At 44.7% G+C, this 24,941-nt stretch overlaps 2 protein-coding genes across 2 annotated transcripts; both read left to right on the top strand.

Moving 5' to 3' along the window:
- LOC145409539 (nephrin-like) lies at positions 1-23,518 on the top strand. Its single transcript, XM_080279928.1, has 25 exons — positions 1-197; positions 1,887-1,912; positions 2,136-2,267; positions 5,183-5,362; positions 6,313-6,465; positions 10,429-10,608; positions 11,038-11,355; positions 12,016-12,135; positions 12,827-13,012; positions 13,480-13,594; positions 14,355-14,536; positions 14,968-15,154; positions 15,340-15,452; positions 15,974-16,076; positions 17,509-17,678; positions 18,107-18,236; positions 18,615-18,763; positions 18,967-19,160; positions 19,533-19,697; positions 20,081-20,194; positions 20,436-20,568; positions 21,286-21,453; positions 21,860-21,975; positions 22,133-22,508; positions 23,454-23,518. Exons 1-25 carry the CDS (start codon positions 1-3, stop codon positions 23,516-23,518), a joined length of 3,972 nt encoding a protein of 1,323 aa, XP_080136054.1.
- A 106-nt stretch (positions 23,519-23,624) lies between these two features.
- On the top strand, positions 23,625-24,359 carry LOC145409540 (uncharacterized). Its single transcript, XM_080279929.1, has one exon. The coding sequence runs from the start codon at positions 23,625-23,627 to the stop codon at positions 24,357-24,359; it is 735 nt and encodes a 244-aa protein (XP_080136055.1).
- Positions 24,360-24,941: the final 582 nt, after the last annotated feature.

Below are 24,941 nucleotides of genomic sequence, written 5' to 3' on the forward strand. Positions count from 1 at the left end.
ATGGGTACCCACTCTGATATTGTGGCTGTGACGTCATTGCTCTACCTGACCAATGAGAACGCGATCTGGTGTGATGGCTGTGACGTCATTGCTGTATGGACCTATGAGAGCAATGTTTTGGTACCCGGAAACCGTGACGTCAATGAAGGTGTTGATTTGGATCCTGTTGCTGTATTCTCATCTATGCCCCTGCAGAGGTAAGTGAAGCTAGCCTGTTATTAATGTCGGTGGTTGGAGAGAGAAAGAGAGAGAGAGAGAGAGAGAGAGAGAGAGAGAGATGTGGAGGTGAAGGAGCATTGTGGTACTGATGTGGGTGGGTTGAGAAGTGTTAGCAGAAGTACCCTGAGGTGGTCTGGCCTTGTAGAGGGAATGGGCAATGAGAGAGTGTATGAGAATGAGGTGGAGGGGGAGAGAGACTAACTAGGAGAGTTTATGAGAATGAGGTGGACCAAGGATGAGGTAGGGGGATGAGGTGGAGAGGTAAATGAATGAAAATGATATGGGCTGGAGGAAGGACATCCTGATGGCGAAGGGCAGGGTGACATGGAGGCGATTTGTTTGTAGCCACCCCCTCCGAGACTGTATATAGATAGGTAAATAGATTGGTAGATGGATAGATAGATTGTCAGTTATGTTAGTGCCAGTTTTGGAGGCTGGAAGTAGTTGTTAGTTGGGGATGTAAGTGCTAGTGGAGAGCTCCTCTTCTCTCTCCTTTCTCCCCTTCTCTCTCTCAATTCTCTCTCTTTTTTCTTCCCTCCCTACTCCCTTTCCCCTCCTTTCTTTCTCTCCTTTCCTTCCTCTCCTCTGTTTCTGTCTCCCCTCTCCTCCCCTTTCTGTCTCTTCATTCTTCCTTCTCCTCCCTGTCCTCTTTCTCCCTTCTCCCTTCCTTTCTTTCTCGTCTCGTGTCCCTGTCCCCCCTTTTTCTTTCTCCCACATCCTTCCTTTCCTCACTTCTGTTCCTCCTCCCTTCTCCCCGCTCTCTCTTCTCCCTTCTCCCTTCTCTCTCCCTGTTACCCACACCCTCCCTCTCCTTCTTCCCTTCTTTCCACCCTTCCTCCCCCACCCTGACACTGGCACATGTAAACTGTTGTTATAAATGTAGATATGAGGAACTATTCAAAACTCTCTCTCTCTCTCTCTCTCTCTCTCTCTCTCTCTCTCTCTCCTCTGAGTGACACCTTGCTCCACTCTCCTTAATTGTTCCTTAAGGCCCTTTTACTCTTTCTCTCTTTTATTTTTTTTCGCGATCCATCCTCTTCGTCCATCTTCCTCTTTCTTTTCTACCCTGTCCTCTTCCTCCTATTTTTTTTTTCTCCTCCTTCTCTTTTTCTTTCCTCTCCCTCTCCTCTTTTTCTTCTCCCTCCTCTTATTTCCCCCCCCCTCCTCCTCCTCCTCAATTTCTTCCCCCCCTCCTCCTTTTGTTCCCCCTCCTCGTCTTTTTCTTCTCTTTTTCTCCGTCCTCTGGCTAGTACTTTTTTTTTTTGCTTTGTCATCTCTCTCTCTCTCTCTCTCTCTCTCTCTCTCTCTCTCTCTCTCTCTCTCTCTCTCTCTCTCTCCCTCTCCCACATTAATAAACCTAACTGGCATTTTCTATTCACAGGGCAGACTAAATGAAAAAAGAGAAATAGTTTTCAACACCAACAAAAGCTCCGCCATCTTCCTATTGTTTTCTGTGTCTTTCTTAGTTTGTGTGTGTGTGTGTGTGTGTGTGTGTGTGTGTGTGTGTGTGTGTGAGAGAGAGAGAGAGAGAGAGAGAGAGAGAGAGAGAGAGAGGGGGGAAAAGGGGGAGAGGAGAAACCATCAGTCACTTCGCTTTCCTTTTAATTCAACATAGGATATTAGTAGTCACATACACTGATGCTATTTTGTGTTGGGTTATAATGTAGCCAGAGCGATGTGAGGTGTGAGGCAAGTATGAGGCTGGGATGCATGTATGAGGCAAGGACGAAGTAGACATGAAGCAGGGATGAGACAAATATGAGGCAAATGAGGCAGGTGCGAGAAGTATGGGTCAAGTATGAGGTTAGAATAAGGCAAGTACTAGTATGTGAGGTTTGGGAGAAGTATAAGGCAGGTAGGAGGCAAATATAAGGACAGATACTCGTGTCCAGTACTACAGGTGTTAATTTCTGCAGGTGTGGGTGTTCAGGTGTTCCGTGAGCGTCCCAGGAGTATTCAAGTGATCGCAGGTGAGAATGTAACACTGCGCTGCGCCGTTGACAACCAGAGAGGCTTCGCGCAGTGGACGAAGGATGGATTTGCGCTGGGTCAGTCCATGTGCCTGTTTTATACGTGTTTCATACAGATTCCGTACGTGTTTTATACCTGTCTTAAACTCCTGCTGCTACGTCATCACCACCAACACTACCATATCACAGCCACTAATACCACCGTTACTGTCACCACTACCACCATTACTATCACTACCAGTGTCAGGCCACCGACACTATCACTGTCACCACCACCACCACCACCACCTCTCGGTTTTTCTCTTTCTCTTCTCCTCTTCCTCTTCCTCCTCCTCCTCCTCCTCCTCCTCAGTTGGCTCATGAACCAATCAGACGGTCATTTCTTATAACTATTCGTCTCTGTCTGGCACTCTCTCCTTCACTCCATCCTATTCCTCCTCTCCTTTATTTTTTCTGATATTATTCTGCATCTCTCCTTCCATCTCATATTCCGTCCTTCCCCCCCCCCACACACACACACTTTGCTCTTCCTCACATCCTTTTAGTTTCTCTGTGATTCCTTTTTCTCACTTACTCTTCTTCCCCTTTTGGTCCTTACTTCATATCCTTTCCATCCTCCCTTCCTCCTTTCTTCCTTCTCGCTTTTTTCTTTGCTCTTATTTTCCCTTTTCCTCGCCTCTTCTCTTTCCCTCCTTTCCCTTCATCCCTTCTGCTTCTCTTTCTTCCTTTGCTCTTTTTTTTCCTCCCCTTCCCTCTCTTCTTGCTTCTCCCTTCCTTCAATTGAGGGCGGAAAGAGAAAATGGAAGAAAAAGATAGAGTGAGAAAAGAATGGAGGAGAAAAGGGTGGAAGAATTTTTTGAGGAGGTGGAGCTAACACACACTTATTGATTATGATCTTTCTTCCTCACTTCTCCTCTCTCTCTTCCTTTCCCCTCCTTTCTCTTCACTTCCTTGGCTTCTTCTTCCTCTCTTCTCCTCATTTCCTTTCCCTTTTCTTCATTTCCTACTCCCTCTCTCCTCCTCTCTCCTCCTCTCTCCTTTCCTTCCATCTCCTCTCTTCTGTTTTACTGCTCTATTTACTCTCCTTTCCATCTCCAGCCTTTGCTTTTCTCTGCTTTTTACCTTCCTCATTTCTATCTTCTCCTCTCCTCTCATTTCCTCACCTCTCCTCTCTTCTCTTCTATTTTCCTTTTCTTTCCTTTCCTTTCCTCTTCTCTTCTCTACTTTTTGTATCTCTTCTCTCCTGATATTCTCTTCTCTTCTCCTCCCATCTTCCTTCTTCTCTCCGCTTCCCGTTTTCCCCCTCCTCCTTTCCTCTAATATTCATAACCCTTGTGTTCCTTCCTTTTCTTACTCCTCCTCACTCCTTCTCTCCTTTCCCGTCATTTCTTCTCATTCCCTTTTGTCTCCTCTGATGTTTCCTTTCATCTCCCCACCTTCCTTCTTCCCACTTCTTACCTTTCATTTCCTTCCTCCCCTCCCCTCAGTTCCCTTTTCCCCTCTCCAGCCTCTTCCCACCTCTCCTCTCATTTCCTTCCCTCCTCCCAGTGTCCTTCTTCCCCCTCCCTCCCTCTCTTCCCACCTCTCCTCTCGTCTTTCATTTCCTTCCTCCCCTTCCCTCAGTTCTCTCCTGTCTCCTTCTCCCCTTCCTTCCACTTCCATTTCATTCTTTCCTTTTCTCTCCACCCTTTCCCTTCCTCTCAGTTCCCTTCTCTCTCCCGTCTCCTCAGTTCCTAGGCCAGCAGCGAGTGTTTCTTTCCTCCTCTCCACTCAGATCCCTCCTCTTCTCATCTCCCATTCCTTCCTCTTCCCTTCTCCCCTCCCTTCCTCTCTTCTCTCCACCCTATCCCTCCCCCTCAGTTCCCTTCTCTCTCCCGTCTCAGCTCCAGCAGCGGGTGTTTCTGATAGGCAGTTAGGGGAGAAATAGACCAGCTTATTGACCAATCAGGTGGCCCCGTCCCGCTCAACCTTGCATACCCAGCGTTATAATTGGCCAATACCATAGCATCGGTGAGGAGACAGGACTGACATTTTGGTTACTGGACTCCTTTTCCTATGCAATTTATTCTAGTTACTGGACTCCTTTTCTTTTGCGATTTATTCAGCACCTCTAACCATCATCTTGTGGATTGTATGTGCATAATTTTCTAACTGGCCAACATCACAGCATCGATGAGGAGACAGGACAGACATTTTGGATACACATCCTTACAAATTCACATATTTTTGTGGGAGAAATTCAGACAGCAGCAACAGTACTCTCAGGTTGCTGTGAGATTCCACCATCCACTCTCTTAATGTAGTGCTACCTTCAGGTTACTCCATAATAAGTAATAAGCCAGATGGTTTCTTGTATTCCAGGAAATCATTTAATACGTTGGGTGGTAACCATATAACTAGCGGGCCTTGCCTTAAATGTCTGTATTAAGCAGCCTAGCTCCGGCCTCCTACGCTCCTGATGTGGCAGTAAAGGTTTAGATAGATAGATAGATGGATAAACAGGTGACATCAATACCTGGAGTATTTGGGGGGTATTATGTTAGTTGGGTGTTTCTCTCTCTCTCTCTCTCTCTCTCTCTCTCTCTCTCTCTCTCTCTCTCTCTCTCTCTCTCTCTCTCTCTCTCTCTCTCTCTCTCTCTCTCTCTCTCACAACCAGCCTCTGAAAATACAAAAATAGCAGAGGAAAGCAACTTTAAACTCTTTACCCGTATTCTTACCCCAGACATTTACAGCTCAGACCCTACATGAATTTCGTTTTCATTTGAGGGAGTTTGGTCGCACAGGGAAGAAGATTTATGTGAAGGTGAGGGCAGACGCAATGGGACGATTAGCCGAGGTGCTCATCTTTGTAATTTAGGCCTTTGAGACTTACCCTAACCTCACCTAGCCTAACAACTCTCCATTTTACATATCTAACTTCACCTACAGTAGCCTAATAACTCTCCATTTTACAGATTTAACTTCACCTAGCCTAACAACTCTCCATTTTACAGGATTTGAGCGCAATGTTCCCGGCTACCCACGCTACGAGTACCAAGGCGAGGAAGCGAGAGGGGAACACCACCTCCTGATAAGAACAGTGTCTCTGGAGGACGATGGAGAGTACCAGTGCCAAGTTGGACCCACCCCTACATCGCCTCCTCTGTGGGCTGCTGCTAACCTCACTGTCATGGGTAGGTTAGGGGAGACTGGGCTAATTTAGGGGCGGTTAGGGTACGTTTGGAGAGGTTAGTGCAAGTTATTCTCTCTCTTTCTCTCTCTCTCTCAAGCCGGATCTACTATGTCGCCTCCTATATGATGAGCAGCTGCTAACTTCACTGTCTGTATAGGTTAGCTTTCTCTTTCTGTATCTCCATATGCCTGTGTCTGTATCTCCGTCTGTCTTTGTCTGTGTCTCTCTCCATCTGTTTGTGTCTGTGTCTGTATCTCCATCTGTCTGTGGCTGTGTCCATATCTCCATCTGTCTGTGTCTGTATCTCCATCTGTCTGTGGCTGTATCTCCATCTGTCTGTGGCTGTGTCCATATCTCCATCTGTCTGTGGCTGTATCTCCTCTGTCTATGTCTGTGTCTGTATCTCCATCTGTCTATATCTGTGTCTGTATCTCCGTCTGTCTGTGGCTGTATCTCCGTCTGTCTGTATCTGTGTCTGTATCTCCGTCTGTCTATATCTGTGTCTGTATCTCCGTCTGTCTGTGGCTGTGTCTGTATCTTCGTCTGTCTGTGTATGAGTCAGTATCTCCATCTGTCTGTCTGTGTATTTCCATCTGTCTGTGTCTGTATCTCCATCTGTCTGTATCTGTGTGTGTGTGTGTGTGTGTGTGTGTGTGTGTGTGTGTGTCTTGTCATGGTGCGATGCCTCTGCAGTTCACTCATATTACGGCTGCCAGCACTATAATCTTTTCACTCTAACTTGGCCAAGATTTTCGTCCCATTTGCAGCTTATTCCACATAGCTCAGTGGTAGGAAAAGGGAACACTACACGTAACATCCATCAATTAGCACCTTTTCATGACTAGCATCATATTCTGTTGCTAATCTGTTCTTACAACTCAGCATTCAAGATGGAGGGATGGCAATATTAGGCCGAGGTAGAGTAAAGAGGGTGTAATTTATTTGTTTCAGTGTCACCCACCAGTATCCAAATTGTGGGCGTAGGTGACGGTGGGGTGGTGGAGGCGCAGATGGGGGCGCCGGTGCGGGTGGAGTGCGTGGTGAAGGGAGCCCGCCCACCTCCTACAGTTGCATGGTATAGGGACGCTCAAAGGCTTAGTAAAGGTGAGGATTTGTAGTTGTAGTAGTACATGTAGTAGCAGTAGTAGTAGTAGTAGTAGTACTAATAGCAGCTGATAGTAGCATCGGAAGATGGTGGACTGCAGTGCTATCCGCTCATCCACTGTGGTGTTGGCAGCTTTGCATTGATGATTCTGTCAAGTGTCTTACACTTCAACATTACTATCTATCTATCTATTGCCAGACGCCTCAATCCCGTTTGGGGTGGCCACAAACAAATCGCCTCCAAGTCGCCCTGTCCCCTGCCATTTCACTGCCCTGTTCCCAACTCACACCCCTCTCTCTCATATACCTCTCCACCCCATCCCTCCATCTCATCCTCGGCCTCCCCCTCCCTCTTCCCCCCTCCACCTCACTCACATACACTCTCTTCGTCAGTCTTTCACCCTCCATCCTCTCCACATGGCCAAACCACCTCAGTGTGTTCCTCCTAACGCTTCCTATCACATCCACATCCACACCACAACGCTCCTTTATATCCTCATTCGTCAGCCTGTCTCTCCACGTGACTCCACAGGCTCCTCTTAAATAACTCATTTCCACTGCTCTCACTCTTGACTTGTGTCCTTCCAACAATGTCCAAGCTTCACTTCCGTACGTTAGAGTTGGTATCAAAATACTGTCATGTAGTAACTTTTTCACTTCCATGCTCACTTCCCTGTTTCTTATCACTGCTTTCAAGGAACCAGCAACCTTTCTTCCCTGCTGCACCCTTTCAAGCACTTCACCCTCCAAACCTCCATCCTTACTCATCACACTACCCAAATACTTAAACGTACTCACATTTTCCAATTCCTCACCATCCAACCTCGCTGTACATTCACTAACTTCACCTCTCTCAAAGACCATCACTTTACTCTTCCCTACATTCACCTTTAGGTTCCGTTTCTTACACACTCTCTCAAACTCATCCACCAAGCCTTGCAGCTCCCCTTCGTCTTCACTCAACAACACAGTATCATCTGCAAACAACAGTACAGGGAGTTTCCAAACACTATCATCTCTCACCAGGGCCACTTCAACATCCACTACCCTACCTTGTACCTCTTTTATTACCCCATCCATGTACAGATTGAACAACCATGGAGACATGACACATCCCTGTTTCAAACCAACTTTCAAAGAGAAAAATTCACTTAGTTCACCATCCACACGCACTGCTGCCTTCGCACCATCGTACATACTCTTCACAGCATTCAACAACTTCCCATCTACTCCATATATTCTTAACACTTTCCACAATCCTTGTCTATCCACCCTGTCATATGCTTTCTCCAAATCCATGAAAGCCGCATACAACTTCTTTCCCTTCTCTAGAAACTTTTCCACTAAAGATCTAAGAATGAATATCTGATCTACACAACCTCTTCCCTTCCTAAAGCCTCCCTGTTCTTCTCCAACTAATTTCTCTGTTCTTTCTCTAACTCTGTCTATAAGTATCCTACCATACACTTTTCCTATTATACTAAGAAGACAAATGCCCCTATGATTACCACACACTTCTTTTTCCCCCTTTCCTTTGTACAAGGGAATAATTATACCTGACTTCCAATCCTCCGGGACTCTACCTTCCTCCCAGGCCAATCTGCACATCCTCCACATCCATTCTACTACTATCTCTCCCCCATGCTTCAGCATTTCACCACACACTCCATCAATTCCTGGGGCTTTCCCCGATTTAACTTTCTTCATTGCTTCCACAACTTCTATCCTACTGATTTCTTCCTGTCTTCTCACCTCCCTCCTTCTCCCAGCCATTCCCCAGCCACTTATACTCGCATTACTTCCATCCTCTACGTTCAACAATTCCTTAAAGTGTTCTCTCCATCTGGTTACTTTTTCTCCCTTCTCCACTAGTAATCTACCATTTTTATCTTTCACTCCCCTGATAACTTCACTTCCACCCTGTCTTACTCTTTTCACTTCTCTCCAGAACATTTTCTTACGCTCCCTCCACTTTACACTCAAATTCCTTCCAAATTCCTCATCCACTCTCTTCTTACTCTCTCTTACTAATCTTTTCACCTCTCTCTTCCTTTCCACATATAACTCTCTCTTCCGCCTCTCAACTTCTTCCACGCCCCTATTTCTCATCCGTTCATTGTATGCTTTCTTCTTTTGTGCCACAGCCTGTTTCACCTCTTCAGTCCACCACGCTGTTCCTTGCACCCCCCCTCCGTCTTCTCTTCCTTCCACACACCACATCACATGCTGCACATATTTCTTCTGTAAATATCTTACACACACCTTCCACGTCTCCCATCTGCTCCTATTCATATTTGCCCAATCATTCCTCCACTTCTCTCTTATACTCTGCCTTTTTCTCATCCTCTTGTAACCTTTCCACTCTCCTTGCAACTACTCCTTCCTCTCGTCTTTCCCTTCTTCTATTCCTCCATCTTACTTGCATCCTAATTCTGGCCACCACCAAGTAGTGGTCAGAAAGTCCACTCCCCCAACCTCTATACACTCTTGCATCCTTTACACATCTTCGCATCCTTTCATCCACACACACATAATCAATCATTGCCTTCCTTTCATTCAGTTCACCACCCACCCTTCTCATCACTCGCCATGTATACCTGTGGATCATTTTATGCCTGAAGAGGGTATTGGCTACCACCAACCCCCTCCCAGCACAAATGTCCACTAACGCACTCCCATTCTCATCTATCTCAGCAGGCACACCCCACTCACCAACTATTCCATCCACCTTCACATTACCAACTTTACCATTCATATCACCAATCAAAAACACTCTCTCATTCCTTCCAAACTTTTCCATGCACACTTCTACATTTGTCCAGAACTCTTCTCTCACTCTTCTAGCACGATCTTGCGTTGGCACATACACACACACAATCGCCCACATTTGTATTCCAACTTTCAACTTTACCCACACAATCCTTGACCCACCTGATCCATACTGTCTTATGCTCTTCTTCCATCTTTTACTCACAACTATACACACTCCTTCCTTTGCCCTCTCATTCTCATCAACTCCTGCACATATACCCCATCCATACTCCCATTCTCTCACACTTTCTCCTCTCCATTTTGTTTCAGTTATTCCACATACATCCACTTTCGCACCCTCAAGCACCTGGACAATCTCTCTCTCTTTCACCTCATCATTCGCTCCTCTTACATTCCATGTACTCATTACCAAGTCCTTTGTCCGGTCCTGGGTCGTCATCGTTTGGTCAGTCCTTGTCCGAGGCTTCTTGTTTGTTTTTTTAGTTGGTTGTTTTCCGGGGAGGGGCACTAACCCTCCGCCAACCCTTTTAGTCGCCTTTTACGACAAGCAGGGATACTGGGGGAGTATTCTTGAAAACCCCCCTACCCCCAGGGGGGGTCCTAGGCAACCTAGTGTCTCTCCTGAGTTGTACCATACGTACAAAAATATATAACTACTCCATCCACTCACTCAATGTAGTGCTGCTCTCGGGTGTCTGCCCTTTCCTCTCCTCCATCCTTCTTTCCTTCCATCCCCTTCTGTCTTTCTTTCCTTCATTCTTTCCTTGTCTTTCTGCCTGCAGGTGACTTTACACTCCCTCTTCTGTATTTCATTCCCTCATTCTTTCCTCTTCCTTCTGCCTGTGGGTGACTCTACACTGAGTGACAAGCCACATGGTTTCCTATACACCAGGAAACCATTTGCTATGCTGGGTGGTAACCATATAACCAAATTTTGGCACTTGGTGGTTTAGTGGGTAATTATTGTGCTCCAGTCGGATTGAGCCGTTGAAGGTTTATATCCAAGGGTGATTGGGATTTATTGCTCACGTACTGCCACTCAGGGATGAGTGAGGTTGGTCACTCTTATCTTAAATGTCAGGACCAACTGCCTAGCCCCTGGCTTCTATGCTCCTCATGGGGCAACGTAGGATTGGATGATGAATGGATGGATGGATGTAAAATAATATTCGTATGCACGTGTACCAGCAGAGCTACACAAGGAGGAGGTGATGCCCAGCAGTGAGAAGAAGAGATGGGATGTAAGGAGCCATTTGGTGGTGGTGGCCACAACACATGATGACAACCAACAGTACTCTTGCCGTGCCATCCACCCCACCCTACATGCCTCACCCACCACACTTGTTGCATCCATCACACTACATGTCCTACGTGAGTAGTGGTGATGACAGTGTAGCAGTGCTGTTATTAGTGGTGTGGAGTGGTGTTAGGAATGGTTATAGTGGTAGTGGTGTTAGGGGTGGTGTGGGGGTGGGATGTAAAGAGCCCATTAGTGGTGTAGAACGGTGCAGTGGTGTTAGGAACGGTAGTAATGGTGGTGGTGATGGTGGTGGTAGTGATGCTTTAGTAGCATTAGTCTTGCTGTGCCATCCATCCCCCCTCATAACACCTCACCTACCACACTCGTTGTATCCAGTACACTACATGTCTTACCTTGAGCATAGTACATGACGTGGAGTCAGGATTCTGGGTGCTTGAGTGGTGAGGGGAAGCTACGCCTAATCTGAATTAAACTGTCTGGTACTAGAGGGAATTAAAGAGATTTAAATGATTTTTAAGAATAAATTATCTTTTGGTCAGACCCACCTGGGCAGCCCATCATCCGAGGGTATCAGGTGGGTGAGGTTCTGCAGGAGGGGGAGGAGCGAATTTTGGTGTGTGAGGTACGAGGGGGTCGGCCGCGCCCCTGGCTCACCTGGTATCGCCATGGACGCCCCCTGACACGCCCCCCAGGACCCCCGGAGCCCACTACGTCCTCTCCTGCCCTCCCATGGGGCTTCCAGGCAACACAGCGGGTGATGGGGTGGCGGGAGGAGGACGGTGCCATGTATGAATGTCGAGTATCCGGTGATCTCCTGCCTCGCCATCTCACCGCCAATGTCACACTTACAGTCCATTGTAGGTCACCAGATCTGTAGGTTGGCCCACACCAGTATTGTTAGGGCCCCTACAAATGTAATGGTTTAATTGTTTGTAATTATTGCCTTACATAATAGTATTTTGTTTATCTAATGAACGTAACATTGTTTCATTTGATTATGGGTATAGGTAACATCTGCATCGTATTATTTAAGTTACAGTTTGAACATGTCATATTGTAATAGACCTGCAGACATGTCTATAATGTTTATCGTTTTTTTTTGGTGGCAGTGTATGCAGTCATGGACATAAATATTCCATATATTTTACCTCTTCTACTGTCCACTTTCCTCTGCTGTCTAACACTGCCAGGCAGAAAGAGGCTTGGTATGTTTCTCTGCCCACAGACAATTCTCTTTAATGTGATGCATGAGGGAGGAAAGTACCGATAATGAACTTATTCCATGACGTAGAGTAGGTGGGGTGTAATTGTTGGCCATCTTTTTTTCCTGAATGTACATTCAGGAACAAAAGACGGCCTACAGTTACACTGCACCTACGTCACAGAACAAGTCCATTACCGGTACTTTCCTCCCTGATTCATCATATTAAAGAGAATCATCTGTGGGCAGAGAAACATACCAAGCCTTTTTCAGCCTGTACCAGTAACCAACTAACCTCCCCTTTCCCCCCCACCAGACCCTCCCAACGAGGTATACATCACTGGACCCCAGGTGGTGGCAGCAGACCAGCTTTTTACCCTTACTTGCCACACCTCGCCTGCCAACCCCCCACCGTCGCTCACCTGGCGTATCCACGGTCAGTTCTTTTTCATTTTTTTTTTTTTATATGGCTGGCATAGACTTGACAACCCTTTATTTTAAGCCCAGGGAGTCATACTGTGTGTAATTCACTTTCACATGGCACTACCTCAATATATTACTATATTCTTTTTACTCTAACTTGACCTAAAGTTGTCATCTTTCCATCATGAATGCTGAGTTGTAACAGTAGATTAATACTACAATATGATGCCAGTCACGAAGATGTGCCATGGAGAGGTAACACAGAGTCGTAGGACTGTCTTTTTCTGCCACTGCGGTATGTGAAATAAACTTCAAAATGACAAAAATCTGGGCCAAGTTAAGGTGGAAAGAGTCTTAGCTTCTAGTGTTGTTAATTTTAAGCCATTCAGTCTAAGTACCCCAATCCACCCCACTAAACCCCACCTTTACCCCACCCCATTACCCAACTCCACCTAACTAGACACTAGCTTTACCCCACTCCACCCCACTCAACCCCACCAACACCCCACTTCACTCCACCCAACTTCACCACTACCCAACCCAGCCCCACCATTACGTCATTGGTCTCTAACAGTTTTCTCACACTCTTTATCTCATTGCTTTTATATTCTCCAGTACAATACTCTGTTCTTCCCTTTAATCTCTCAGTCTCTCTTTCTCTCTCTTTTTACCTTCTCAATTTTTATATCTTCATCATTTTACAGGTTCAGGAGCGGCTTCAGGAGCGCCCGTGGTGAGGGAGGGTGCAGGTGGAGGGTGGGTGACATCCTCCCGCCTCACCCATACCCTGCCTCCCCTGCCCACCCTCACCCACATCACTGCCCAGTGTCATGCCACCCATCCCTCCCTCCCTCACCCACTGCACACCATCCACAACCTGACCATCATCAGTGAGTGGCTGTAGTGATAGTAGTAGTAGTAACAGTAGTAGTAATAATAATAGCAGTAATAGTCAAAGCAGTAGTAGTAGTAGAAGCAGTAGTAGTAATAGTAGTAGTAGTAGTAGTAGTACACTGAGTAGTAACTATCGTTAATCAGACAATGGGGTGATGAGCCTGCTATGGCATCCTTGTTAACTGAGAAGAGAGAGTTAAATGTGATGTCCATTCAGGAGCTAAATCTCCACACTTTTCCCCACATCTCTCAACAGCAAGGTGCTGTCACCTGCTAGGAAATATTAGTTAACTGCATGGGATGGCCTGCAGAGGCAGTTGCTTGCTTGCAGTTGATGGGTCTGCTTGGCTATACAGAGGGTTAATCAACAACAGCAGTAGAATTCAAGTTGAGAGTTGCCCAGATCCATCAGAAACAAGCTAACTGATTATAGCTGTAGTAATTTTTTTTTCTTCTTCCTCAGAGCGCCCTGGGTGGCCAGTGATAGAGGTGGAGGAGGGAGTGGAGGTTGGGGAGGATGGGGGTGAGGTGGAGGTGATTTGTACATCACAGGGGGGTAACCCACCACCCACCCTCACGTCAGTACTGCACACTGTCTTTTCTTATCTCACTGTTTTACCCTTGAAAATGTTATTTTTAGCATAGTTTAATTATTTCTAATTTTAGCTTTACTGTAGCTGATTTTAGCTTTTATGTATCTCATTTTATTTGTTATGCAGTACTGTACTGTACCTCATTTTACTACAGTGTTCCCATATTTTAAAATCTGCCACTGCAACATCAGATCAAGAACATGTATAGGAAGCATAAGTAAAAATGGATTAAGAATTTTGGGGGTAAAGGTGAAATTACATAAAGAATAATCTAGTTTAATCAGCAACGGTGAAACAAAGATTTTACTTGGAGATGACAAATCAAGAAAAAAGACTGTGGAAACCAGTTCTTTCTGTGCTGCATTTTGAATGGATCAGGCAAATAGATGGACCAAATGAATCAAGGGGTGAAAAACTTGTGGGAAGGTTTATGCACTGGAAAAAGGAAGACCTGCCATCATACAGTATAATTCTGGAGTTACAGGGTTTGTATTAGTGTTACCATTGTAGGGTGTATGGTAGGGGACAAAATTTTGCCCAATGTTTCTGTTCTGCTCCTTACTTTTCTCTGCTGGCTGATATTCCTAAGTTAAAAGAGACTTGGTGTGTTTCTCAGCCCATAGATGAGTCTCTGAAATGATGTGTCGGGGAGGAAAATGACAGACATTCCCTAAGTGTTAAGCAGACACAGTGGAATAGTAGACCATCCTTTGTTCATGAATGTATATTCATGTGACCATTGCAGGGTGTACAAGGGTGGTGGTGTAGTGAGTGGTGTGGAGGAGCGTGGTGAGGATGGAGGAGTGACACGAATGAGAGCAGTTGTAGCAGTGAGTAGAGCGGACAATGGACAGGAGGTGAGGTGTGAGGTGGCCACCCCTGCCACCAGCACACCTATGTCTGCTCATGCCACCATCACACTGCGCTGTTAGTACCAAACACAATTGTCATAATTTATTGACAAAAAATAGAAAGAAATGGATGAGGTGCAATGAACAGTCATCTTTCTTGGTAGCCTGTTCAATGTTGCTGGTTTCATTTCTTTGCAGATGACTAAACCAATAAAGAATGCAGTAGCTTTAGGTGTATTTTTGGATAATTTGGCAAATTTTGTTAATGTCCAGTGATGCGTTCGGGGCATTACAAAGAGTTTTTAGATCATTACACAGTTAAATTATGGCTGTGGCCGCCCTTTCATAAGGGTTTCAGTACTTCATAGAAATTCATTTCTCACTGATGTGCTTCTGACATAATCCCTGTGAAAGATGAGGGCTTACTGTGCAGTATGCATATAAATCTACAGTCGTCCATCTCACATAAGGTGACAGGCTTTATCTACTTCTCTTCCATTTTCACAGTTGCCCCAGCAGATATCTCAGTGTGGGTGAGTCCGGACCGTATTGCAGCAGGGGAGCAGGCCAGACTCACTTGTCAGACCTCCACAAGCCTGCCCCCTGCCACCATCACCTGGCGCGTCCCTCACGCACACCTCCAGCCATCACCCACGACACATACTCCTGGAGCCTATGGGGGAACACTGGCCAGGTGGAGGCAAAGTTGAGGAGTCTTTACCTTAATGATAAAATTTGTTTACTGTTTTATATACTTTAGTGGATGTGAGGAACACTTTTGATTGCTAAAGAACATAATGTAGATAGACAGATAGATGGAGATAGACTGATAGACAGATAGGTAGATATATCAGGTAATCCACATAACCCCTACACCAGGTCTGAGGTGGGCGTGAGGGTTGGTGCAGCAGACCATGGGCGAACCATAACCTGCGTGGCTGACAATGGTGTTGGGGGACCCATCTCAGCCAACCTCACTCTGGATGTCCTGCGTATGTTGTCTTTTGATATTTGATATTATTACCAGTTCAGTTCTTTCTCCTCAGTCATATTTGTTGTACTTAGTCACCAGATATAATACTGTACTCACTCACTAACCTCAGTATCTGTTTATTCACTTATTTTTCTTGTGCACAGTTAATACTCACTCACTCACTCACTCACAAATACTAATGCTAATTCATATGCTTATCCCTGTTGTATGCATAGTCACTTGCTTGCATTATGCATGCTTATTTACTCTGTCATAGCTTCTCCAGCCTGGAAATGTCTTTTAGATTTAATTGTAGGTAATGCCATATGATATTATTCAGCTAAAAGAAGTGATTTTTGAGCTGCTGGAGTTAAATATACTGCAATTTGCTAGGTAACTATTCTTTAGTATTGTATCTGAGTGAAAATAATAGTATTAATGGTGGTATTGGTAGTGTTAAATAGTGGTGGTGTTAGTGATAGTAACTGATACAATAATGGTGGTGTTACTTATGTTGACAATGGTTTGGTCGTGTTACAGATGGTCCGGTATGGGTGTGGGCTCCAGCTGGTGTTGTGGATGTGAGGGAGGGACATGACCTCACTATCACTGCCCTTGCCACTGCCAACCCTGGCCCTGTCAGGTCAGGTCAGGGTAGATTAATTTAGGTTAAAGAAATCCTGAAATCTCTTATTCACCCTGGTCTTTCAGTTGTGACAAGCTCCTAATTTAACTTGACCCACTACTAATGTAACCAAAGCCTAAGTTAACTGACATGAGTGGCATTCAGCTGCACAGTCTGTGATATGACTATGTTAAACCATCTAGTGGTAGGGAGGGGCACTCACCATCCACCCACTCAATATAGCGCTGCTCTCGGGAGACTGCCCTTTCCTCTCTTCCTTACTTCTTTCCTTCATTCCTCTTCTGTCTTTCTTTCCTTCATTCTTTCCTCTTCCTTCTGCCTGTGGGTGACTCTACACTGAGTGACAAGCCAAATGGTTTCCTGTACACCAGGAAATCATTTACTATGCTGGGTGGTGACCTTATAGCCAAATTATGGTGCTTGGTGGTTTAGTGGGTAATTAAGGAGCTCCAATCAGATTGAGCCTGTGCAGGTTTATATCCAAGGGGTGGTTGGTGTTTGTTGCTTGCATAATGCCACTCAGGGATGAGTGAGGCTGGTCACTCTCATCTTCAATGTCAGGACTAACTTCCCTAGCCCCAGGCTCCTAAGCTCCTCATGGGGCAATACAGGATTGAATGATGGAATGGTTGTTACACCATCTCCAGGTGTGAGGTAATATTATACATTAAGTGACATGCCAACCAGATACAGTACCTAGATGAAATCCCAGTTGAGGCAGTCTCACATTTACCTTGAAGGCAGCTGCCCAGGTTCTCCTTATACTGAATTACCTCAGAACTATCTAACAAGTCTACCAACTAGGTATCTGTGGAATGGAGATTCATTCTTAACCACTCCTCCAGGGCTGATGTCCACACTATCCCCTACAAATTGATGAGCATGCCCTAATTTGTACCATAACACCCCATTAGACACATTATGCCATGCACTGAGGCCACCACCCATTCCCTGATCCCTGGCTGTCCCACCACACCTCCCAGCATGTTACAGTATCTGTTTAACTTTTATCTTTAGCTGGCTTTCTTTGATTAACTTCCATGGGGCAAAGTTTGCAGAATTAGGTCTTTGTCTGTCTTTGTATATGCTGTATATCAAAGATAAGCAACACTCCATGTACTGTCATGGTGTAGGTTTCTGACACCTCCTGTAAAGTGATATACCTTTCCCATTTATTTAAACATCTTGGTAGTCTTTTCTTTATAATTTATTTATGTTTCACCACAAGTATTTTTAAAACATTTATTGAAGGTTACACTTTTGTCAGTATTCACCTAAAATTAAGAAGCTATATCCAGTTCCTCAGATTCAGTATGGTGTGGTACTATACTGTAATTTGAAGACATAAGCCATTGTCATAATTAAGGATGATTTTTTTTTCTCTCCCTTTTTTTTGTCAAAGCAGAAACCTATTTTATATTATTTTCAGGTATGAGTGGTGGCGAGGGGCCAGCAAGGTGGAGAGCGGTGATGGTGATGTTGATGGTGTTGGCAGACTGCTGTTGGAAGACATTGACCGCCAACACTCTGACATTTACACTGTCATTGCCACCACCGCTTCGAAGGCCATCAACACATCCTTCACCATCAATGTCCAGTGTTAGTCTTTATAAATGTATTTTGCAGCTTCGTATCTGTCCTTAGTCTCATCCTGCATCTGCCTGTTTTATCTCAAAATGCCAAACATTCACATTCAGCTCCATTTGGAATATACCGTATAACAGGCAAAGTGAAATATGATTAGTTGATTCTTTAAGGGTATGCTACAAAAATCATTCAGTTATCATTATCATACTTGCCCCTTCCCACTTGAGGATGAGACTAGGCAGGTTCCAGAAAGCAAAGGAAAAGAAAGCTTGAAAGAGGGGGTACTATCAACAGCATGCACAGTGAAGTAGGCCAGACACACATTCACTCACTATTCAAGCCCCCAGAATCCTGGCTCCACCTCACAGGCTTTAACCATTTCTTCACTATAGATGCATTTCACATTGCATCCCTATACTGAAGGGGTTAATTTTCAGCAGATGGGCCAGAGGATCTGGTAGCAGCTCGGCGTGTTACAGTCGATGAGGATGGAGCTGCCACTGTGTTGTGCTCAGCTGCTGGCAACCCCACTCCCAACATCACCTGGACCCGCCAACGCCACAACATCAGGTCAGGGAAGAAAGTGGTGGTGTAGTGCAATGTTTACTTACTGCATAAGGCCCATCAACCCATTGATTAGGAGTCTGCAGATATACAGGATATTGCTGCTTTTCATTCAGCATTTATGTACAGTATATGTTTGTTGCATGAAAAAAATTGCCACAAAGTAAAAAAACAGGAGAATCTGGAATCCCTGTTCCTGCCTCCCCTTAACATGCCACTGTTCTTCCACCACAAAGCTCTCAGACTCTTCACCACAATTAAATGAGGAGAAAAGATGTGGGTAACTTGATTCTCTACCCACCTAGGACCCTGAGTTGTATAAACATAGTAATAAACTGAAAATCCATTATGTTGTTCTTATTAAGGGTACAACCCTTTCAGCAGTTCTGGTGTGATACTGGCATCTGGTATTGGAACTGCTCGGCTGGTGGTGGAGTGGGCAAGCCAGGATGATACGGGACTTTACCTTTGCCATGCATCATCACCTCTGTTGCCGCTGCCTTCTCCAATCTCCACTGCTATCGTTGTTACTCGTGAGTGGACAGATGATGGATGGATAGGAATAACTGAGGTGTGGATAGTTACCTCTAGTCCTCTCAACATATGGGCATCTTTTTCATTTTTTCTTGTCATCTCCTAACTATTTTCTTCAGCTTAAGATAAACTCTTCATAATTAAAGGGTAAATATTACCCTAATAATTCCCTTCAATACTTTAGCTGCTTTATCCCTCCCAGAGGCACCCACATCAGCAATGGTGGACAACGGGGAGGTAGGCGTGAGGCAGATGTGGGCGGCTGTGGGCGGTACTGGGTTCCTGGACTGTCGAGTAAAGGCAGCCCCAGCACCCACCTTTACATGGGTCACTACATCTCAGCACAATCATCGTCATCTTTCCAACGATAGAAAGTACATCATTAGCCTCCCTAAGGTAAGTGTGTGAGATAGATAGAGATAAATAGATAACAATATGAATAATAATAGGCATAATAATAATAATAATAATAATAATAATAATAAATGATAATAATAATAATAATAATAATAATAATAATAATAATAGTAATGATAATAATAACAACAACAACAACAAAGAAAGGGGATGGAACAAAGCTCGGGTAATTGCAAATGAATTTGTTCTCTGTTAGGTTCTCTTGTTATGTCTTCTGGGATCCAATAAGGGAAAATAACGTGGAATAAACCCACTTTTAGTCACCCATTTTCTTCCACCTATTTCTCACGTCGGTCAAAATATCTCGGTAATGATGATAATACAATGACTGGAATCTCTGGTATGTGGCAGCTTGTGGATGGTGTGAGTGAGTGGTCATCGGTGCTTGAAGTGCGTAGTGTGACAGTGAGGGATTATGGAGGCTACACCTGCACTGCACACAACTCCCAAGGCTCATGTACCATCACATTCACTCTTGCTCCACCCCTGCTACCTGCTACACCACTACAGGTTAATGTGAGTATGCCAACCCCTCCTCATGTAAAGTTGCATTACTGGGTAAGTTACTTGTATGTTTAGAGTCCAGTGACAGTTCTAACACTTGTCAGTGTTCCATCCAATAGGATCTCTCCTTTTGTCACGATGTTGAGCCATTTCCCTGCTCATTTGCCTAGCCTGCAGTTCCCCATGTATGACCATCATCATGTCTTCATCAGTCTCCCTTGGCCACTCTTTCCTTCATATTTATATCGGCAACCCTCATTACAAACCAGTATTATGGTTATGTATATGCTGTAGTTGCTTTTTTTACAGTATTTTTTTTTTTTTTTTTTTTTTTTTTACCATTGATATATTGTGTCACATTTCTGTGTGATACTTTCCCAACTACTGTACCTCAGGTCACAGCCATCACCAGCACATCATTGGTGGTAACATGGCAATCAAATCCTCTCGGGGCACCACCACAAGGTTTCACTGTGCGTTACCGACAGGTTGGCTCTGAGGAGTACCAAGTAAGTGAGCTAGCTTGTGCACTAGCAGATTGTTTAAAAGACGTCTGAATAATCAATTGTGTGTGATATTGTAAAGTGTCCATGTTTTCTTTGGTGGAATATTTACTGTATTAAGTCTCTCTGCCAAGCTTATTTGATAACAGACAGTTGAAAGCAGGAGAATGTGAGGTTATTTCATGGCCTTCAAAGTTTATCCATATATTTTTGTAACATATATCAAGTGTTATATTTAACTTTGCAGTACATCAATGTGGGTGGCAGCAATGTTACAAGTGCCAAACTAAAGAACCTGGAAGCTGGTGTCAAGTACTTCATCAGTGTACGAGCTTACAATATCAATGGCCACTCCAACTACTCCACCCCATCCCATACCGGTACTTTCTCATCCAGTAGTGAGTTTGGTAGTTTGTTTGTTGGTGTGCTTATGATGGAGAGGGTGGGGTTGTATGTTGCTGATATGGTGATAATTGAGTGGTGAGGTAATGATGTAATAATACTGTTGATGATGATGATATGATGATGATGATGATGATGATGATGATGATGATTGATATGGTGATGATGGATGTAGTGATGGTGTGCCATTGAAGATGATAGACACTATTGTGGTGGTGTACTGATAAAATGACACATACATCCCAAGAACCTTGCTAATGGTATAAGTGTGATGTTAGTAACTGATGTGGTGATGGAGTGAAAGTGAAGTGATAATGGTGGTGGTGGTTTTGGTGGTGATCAGGGACATGTCTAGGATTTAAAAATGGAGTGGTCAAGGGATGGCCAAGCCTAATAATGGGGTGGCCAAAAGGGACCTCTTTGGGGAGGTCTGGGAGTATCCCTTCAAAAATTTGAAATGACAGCTAGGATGTCCCGGTGTATATCAGGGTCAGCCAGTGCCACCCCAGCCGTCCCTCTGGTTACAACCATGGTGGTGGTGATGATGACTGGTGTGGTGATAAGATAGTGTGACAGCAGTGTGGTGGTGGTGACTAGCTTGGAGGTGTTGTAGTATAACAGTAAATTGGTAGTAGATGATATGCGGTACTGGTAGGTGCAGTACTTCAGTAATCTTACTCTTAGTGTACTTGTAGGGGGTGTGGAAGATGGTGCTGAGCGGGGAGGTGTAGGGGTCAGGCAGCCTCGTGTGCCTCGCCTCATTGTCCTCCTCATCTGTCTCTCTGCTACCACATTGTTCGTCCTCAACATCTCCATTGTCATCTGCTTCCTCAAGCGTCAGGCAGCCAAGAGGACTGTATCAAGTAATGGAACTTTGTTGCCATAGGACAAATACAGAACTTTGTTTATGCAGACAGCTCCATAGACCTTTTCTCTTGTATCCATAATTTTTTCGCTATTTGCTTGGTGTAAACTTTTTTGGCAAGAATTTCATATAATATTCTGAAGAGTACATATGTATTGCCAATTTATATGTCAGATTCAGAGTCAGATGAGTAGAAATTAATATACAGTATTTTAGATTAGACATAAAGTCACATGGTTGTTGTCTATGTGCAAGTGAATCAAGGGGGATATAATTGATTTGGAGGATGTAAAGCAGAAGTACTGTCTTATTCTTACACTGAGCCATGAGAAATAAACCACAAAAGGACAGAAATCTCTGCCAAATTGATGGATAAATTGTAGTAACATTGTTTAATATTCCAGCCTCCTCCAGCAAGACGACTGCCCTGGATGTGTACACCCCAACATCAAGTGGTGTTGTGGTGGGTGAGGAGTTTCCCCTTACCTCCATTAATGATGCAGCACCACCAGAGTACCAGGTGAAACCATTTGTTTTTATCTAAAATTTATGCATTCATTTTTTGGAGAGCTTAGGAGCTTGTCTTCGGATAAATGGAGTTCTGTTGCATAGAATGTAGAGCAGCAGGTAAACACGTAAGACATCCTTTATGTATATCAGTCACAATGTCTTTTCAGTGTGTGGAGAGCCAGACTAGGGTTGAAGAGAGTGAACGTTCCCATCTTATCAGTCCAGGCTCTGTGTCCCTCACACCCGAGCCTCTCCCACCCAGCCCCAGAAGTTCCAGTCCACTGTTGAATGGCAATATAGCACTTCATGATGACCTCTGTCTTCTTGAGAGTGGCAGGGTATCTTCAAATGGCCTTGTATCAACTCCTGATTCCACCTCAGTGAAAATGGAAATAATGTCGTCAAGAGAGTCTAATGTTGGGTACCCACTGAAAAATCCAGATGTTTGCCCAGCATCTTCAGGCAGCAAGGAACGGCTATTGGAGGAGCAGAATACATATCAGTGCCTGGAGGATGAGGGAGATTCCTCCTCACAGCGCAGCAGTGAGTCCTGTGGCTTTTCACAAAGTGGACGGGGTGAGAATGCAACTAAGAATCACCCTGCTTTGACCCTAGCCAGTGAAGTAATATACCATGGACAACCACATCTCCAGGAACAACTTGAGAAGGAGAAACTGCTCTGTCAATCCACTGGCTCACATCACAGACCATCCCCACATTCTCCCACCTACTCACATTCCTACAAACCCCAACCACATTCCCACTCACCCACCTACACAGTAATTAAGCCCCCATCACTCTCTCATCCACCTACCTACACACAACCACACAAACCCCCACCAGTTTCTCACTCACTAATATGCACACAAGCACTAAAATCCTCACCACTTTCTCACTTACCAACCTACACACAACCACCTGAGCCCCCACCACTCCCGCACACGTACACACAACCACTTAGACACATGCCAAGCTTCAAGTCAGCGCTTAGTCCATTTGTTTTTTCATCACCACCATCAAGGTGTCCAGATGACTCCTGTAAACAAAGCCAAGGTAAGGATGAATGGACAGATAATTTTTCACCTAGGCATTGCTCACTACAAGATGCCTCTTCCAGATTGGCACTCAGCTAACTTGAGGAAGGATTATTTCTGGCTGTCACTGTTCCTTCGAGGAGAAGGTGCAGCTATGCAATGGACCATATGCAGACAGATGTACTGTAATAATAAAGACAGACTATTTTAATTTCATTAGAGTATTTAGCTTCTTTAATATGTATATACTTTTCTGTACATAAATTTACTATATTATAGTGTCCAGCCTCATATTAGTAATTATACACTACTACATGTTGTCCCTTATGGCTGCATTAAACTTTTTCCGTGCATATTTGACTGCTTTTGTTTGATTAGGTGGTATGTAAGGAAAATGAGATTTTAATAATTACTGAACATTACAGATAAATTGGCAAGTTATGGACATATTCAGCCTCAAAGAAGTTGCCTGATACCGTGCCCAGGGAGCACCCTGCAGCGTTCCCACTCTGTGCATAGTTATGGCCAAAGCCACCGCACCCACCACCATCATCATGCCCCACTAACCACCTGCTGTAGTAATCCTCAGCTTCATTCAGCACCACACAGCAATTGGTCTGGGGAAATGGCTGATCTACCTGAGTGTCATTCCCAGTCAAGGTTGGCTGGCACTGGGGGCTGCAGTCGACACAACAGCATTAGCGGTTATATCAGGTATCGCAGCCCCCAATACTCCAACCCTGAACCAAGCACTGTGCAACCTGACCTGTGTAGAGTGACACCCTCAACCAGTAAGATGGCAGATTTGTGTAAACTGTCATCTTTAAATAGCAAGATGACAGACTTGTGTAAAATAACATCAGGCAGTAAGATGATGGACTTGGGTTATGTGACATCTTCAAGTGGCAAGATAGCAGACCTGTATAAAAAGACTTCAAGCAGTAAGATGGCAGATTTGTGCAAAATGCCAGCCTCAAACAGCAAGATGGAGGATTTGTGTAAAGCAACATCCACAAACAGCAAGATGACAGACCAAAGTTGTGTGACATTTTCAAGTAGCAAAATGACTGATCTCTGTAAAGTGTCACCCTCAGACAGCAAGATGTCTGATTCATGCAAAACGGCATCAAGTGGCAAGACGTCAGATGTATGTAAAGTGACGCCTACAAGTGGCAAAAGAGTTGGGTGGAAAGAAGTTCTCCATGAGAGCTCTGAGCTGAGACCTCAAGCCTCTACAGATACCTCCACTTCCTCCACAGCCTCCACCCTGACGCTTGGTCCCCGGGTGCCCACTCACTGTGTCAGGCAGGATAGCGGTGGCAGTAACACGTCACACCAGAACACACCAGACCATAACTGATAAAAATTAATCTTTACATTATCTGCCTTCTTGTAGTTAGATACCTTAATCCCAGAGGAGTATGGCCACAAACAAATTCCCTCCATGTTATCCTGTCCTCTACCATCAGGCCACCCTTCCTCCAACTCAACCTCCATTCATATACTGTACCTCTCCACCCCATCCCAACAAGTCATCCTTGGTCTCCCTCTCTCCCTTTCCCCTTTCATCTAACTTAAAGACTCTCATGTTGTCACTGCAGTTCATTATTGCAGTACTATTAAGTTACATACTGGTATTTATAACAGGGTAGGCAGTTTCAGGCTGTTGAAATATATACCATTAATCTCTTCAGCATGAGGGTACACTTCATAAGCTGAATGATATCATGTGGCATAGTGGTAGGTAGGGGCAGTCACCATCCACTCACTCAATGTAGTGCTGCTTTGGGTGTCTGCTCTTTCCTCTCTTTCTTCCTTCCTCTTCTGTCTTTCTTTCTTTTATTCTTTCCTCTTCCTTCTGCCTACAGATGACTTTTCACCCCCTCTTCTGTCCTTGCTTCTTTCATTCTTCCCTCTTCCTTGTGCCTGTGGGTGACTCTAC

This window comes from Coenobita brevimanus, chromosome 81, assembly GCF_032717465.1.
Source record: "Coenobita brevimanus isolate Jiangsu-jjx chromosome 81, ASM3271746v2, whole genome shotgun sequence".
Classification (NCBI taxonomy): Eukaryota; Metazoa; Arthropoda; class Malacostraca; order Decapoda; family Coenobitidae; genus Coenobita; species Coenobita brevimanus.

What these genes read in the sequence shown, in the direction of transcription:
- LOC145409540 (XM_080279929.1), top strand. Translation starts at nt 23,625, where the DNA reads ATGGCTGATCTACCTGAGTGTCATTCCCAGTCAAGGTTGGCTGGCACT.
- LOC145409539 (XM_080279928.1), top strand. Translation starts at nt 1, where the DNA reads ATGGGTACCCACTCTGATATTGTGGCTGTGACGTCATTGCTCTACCTG. An exon ending in AACCCACCACCCACCCTCAC is followed by an intron (nt 13,595 to 14,354) that starts GTCAGTACTGCA and finishes TGACCATTGCAG; the next exon opens with GGTGTACAAGGGTGGTGGTG. An exon ending in CACTGCTATCGTTGTTACTC is followed by an intron (nt 18,764 to 18,966) that starts GTGAGTGGACAG and finishes TATCCCTCCCAG; the next exon opens with AGGCACCCACATCAGCAATG.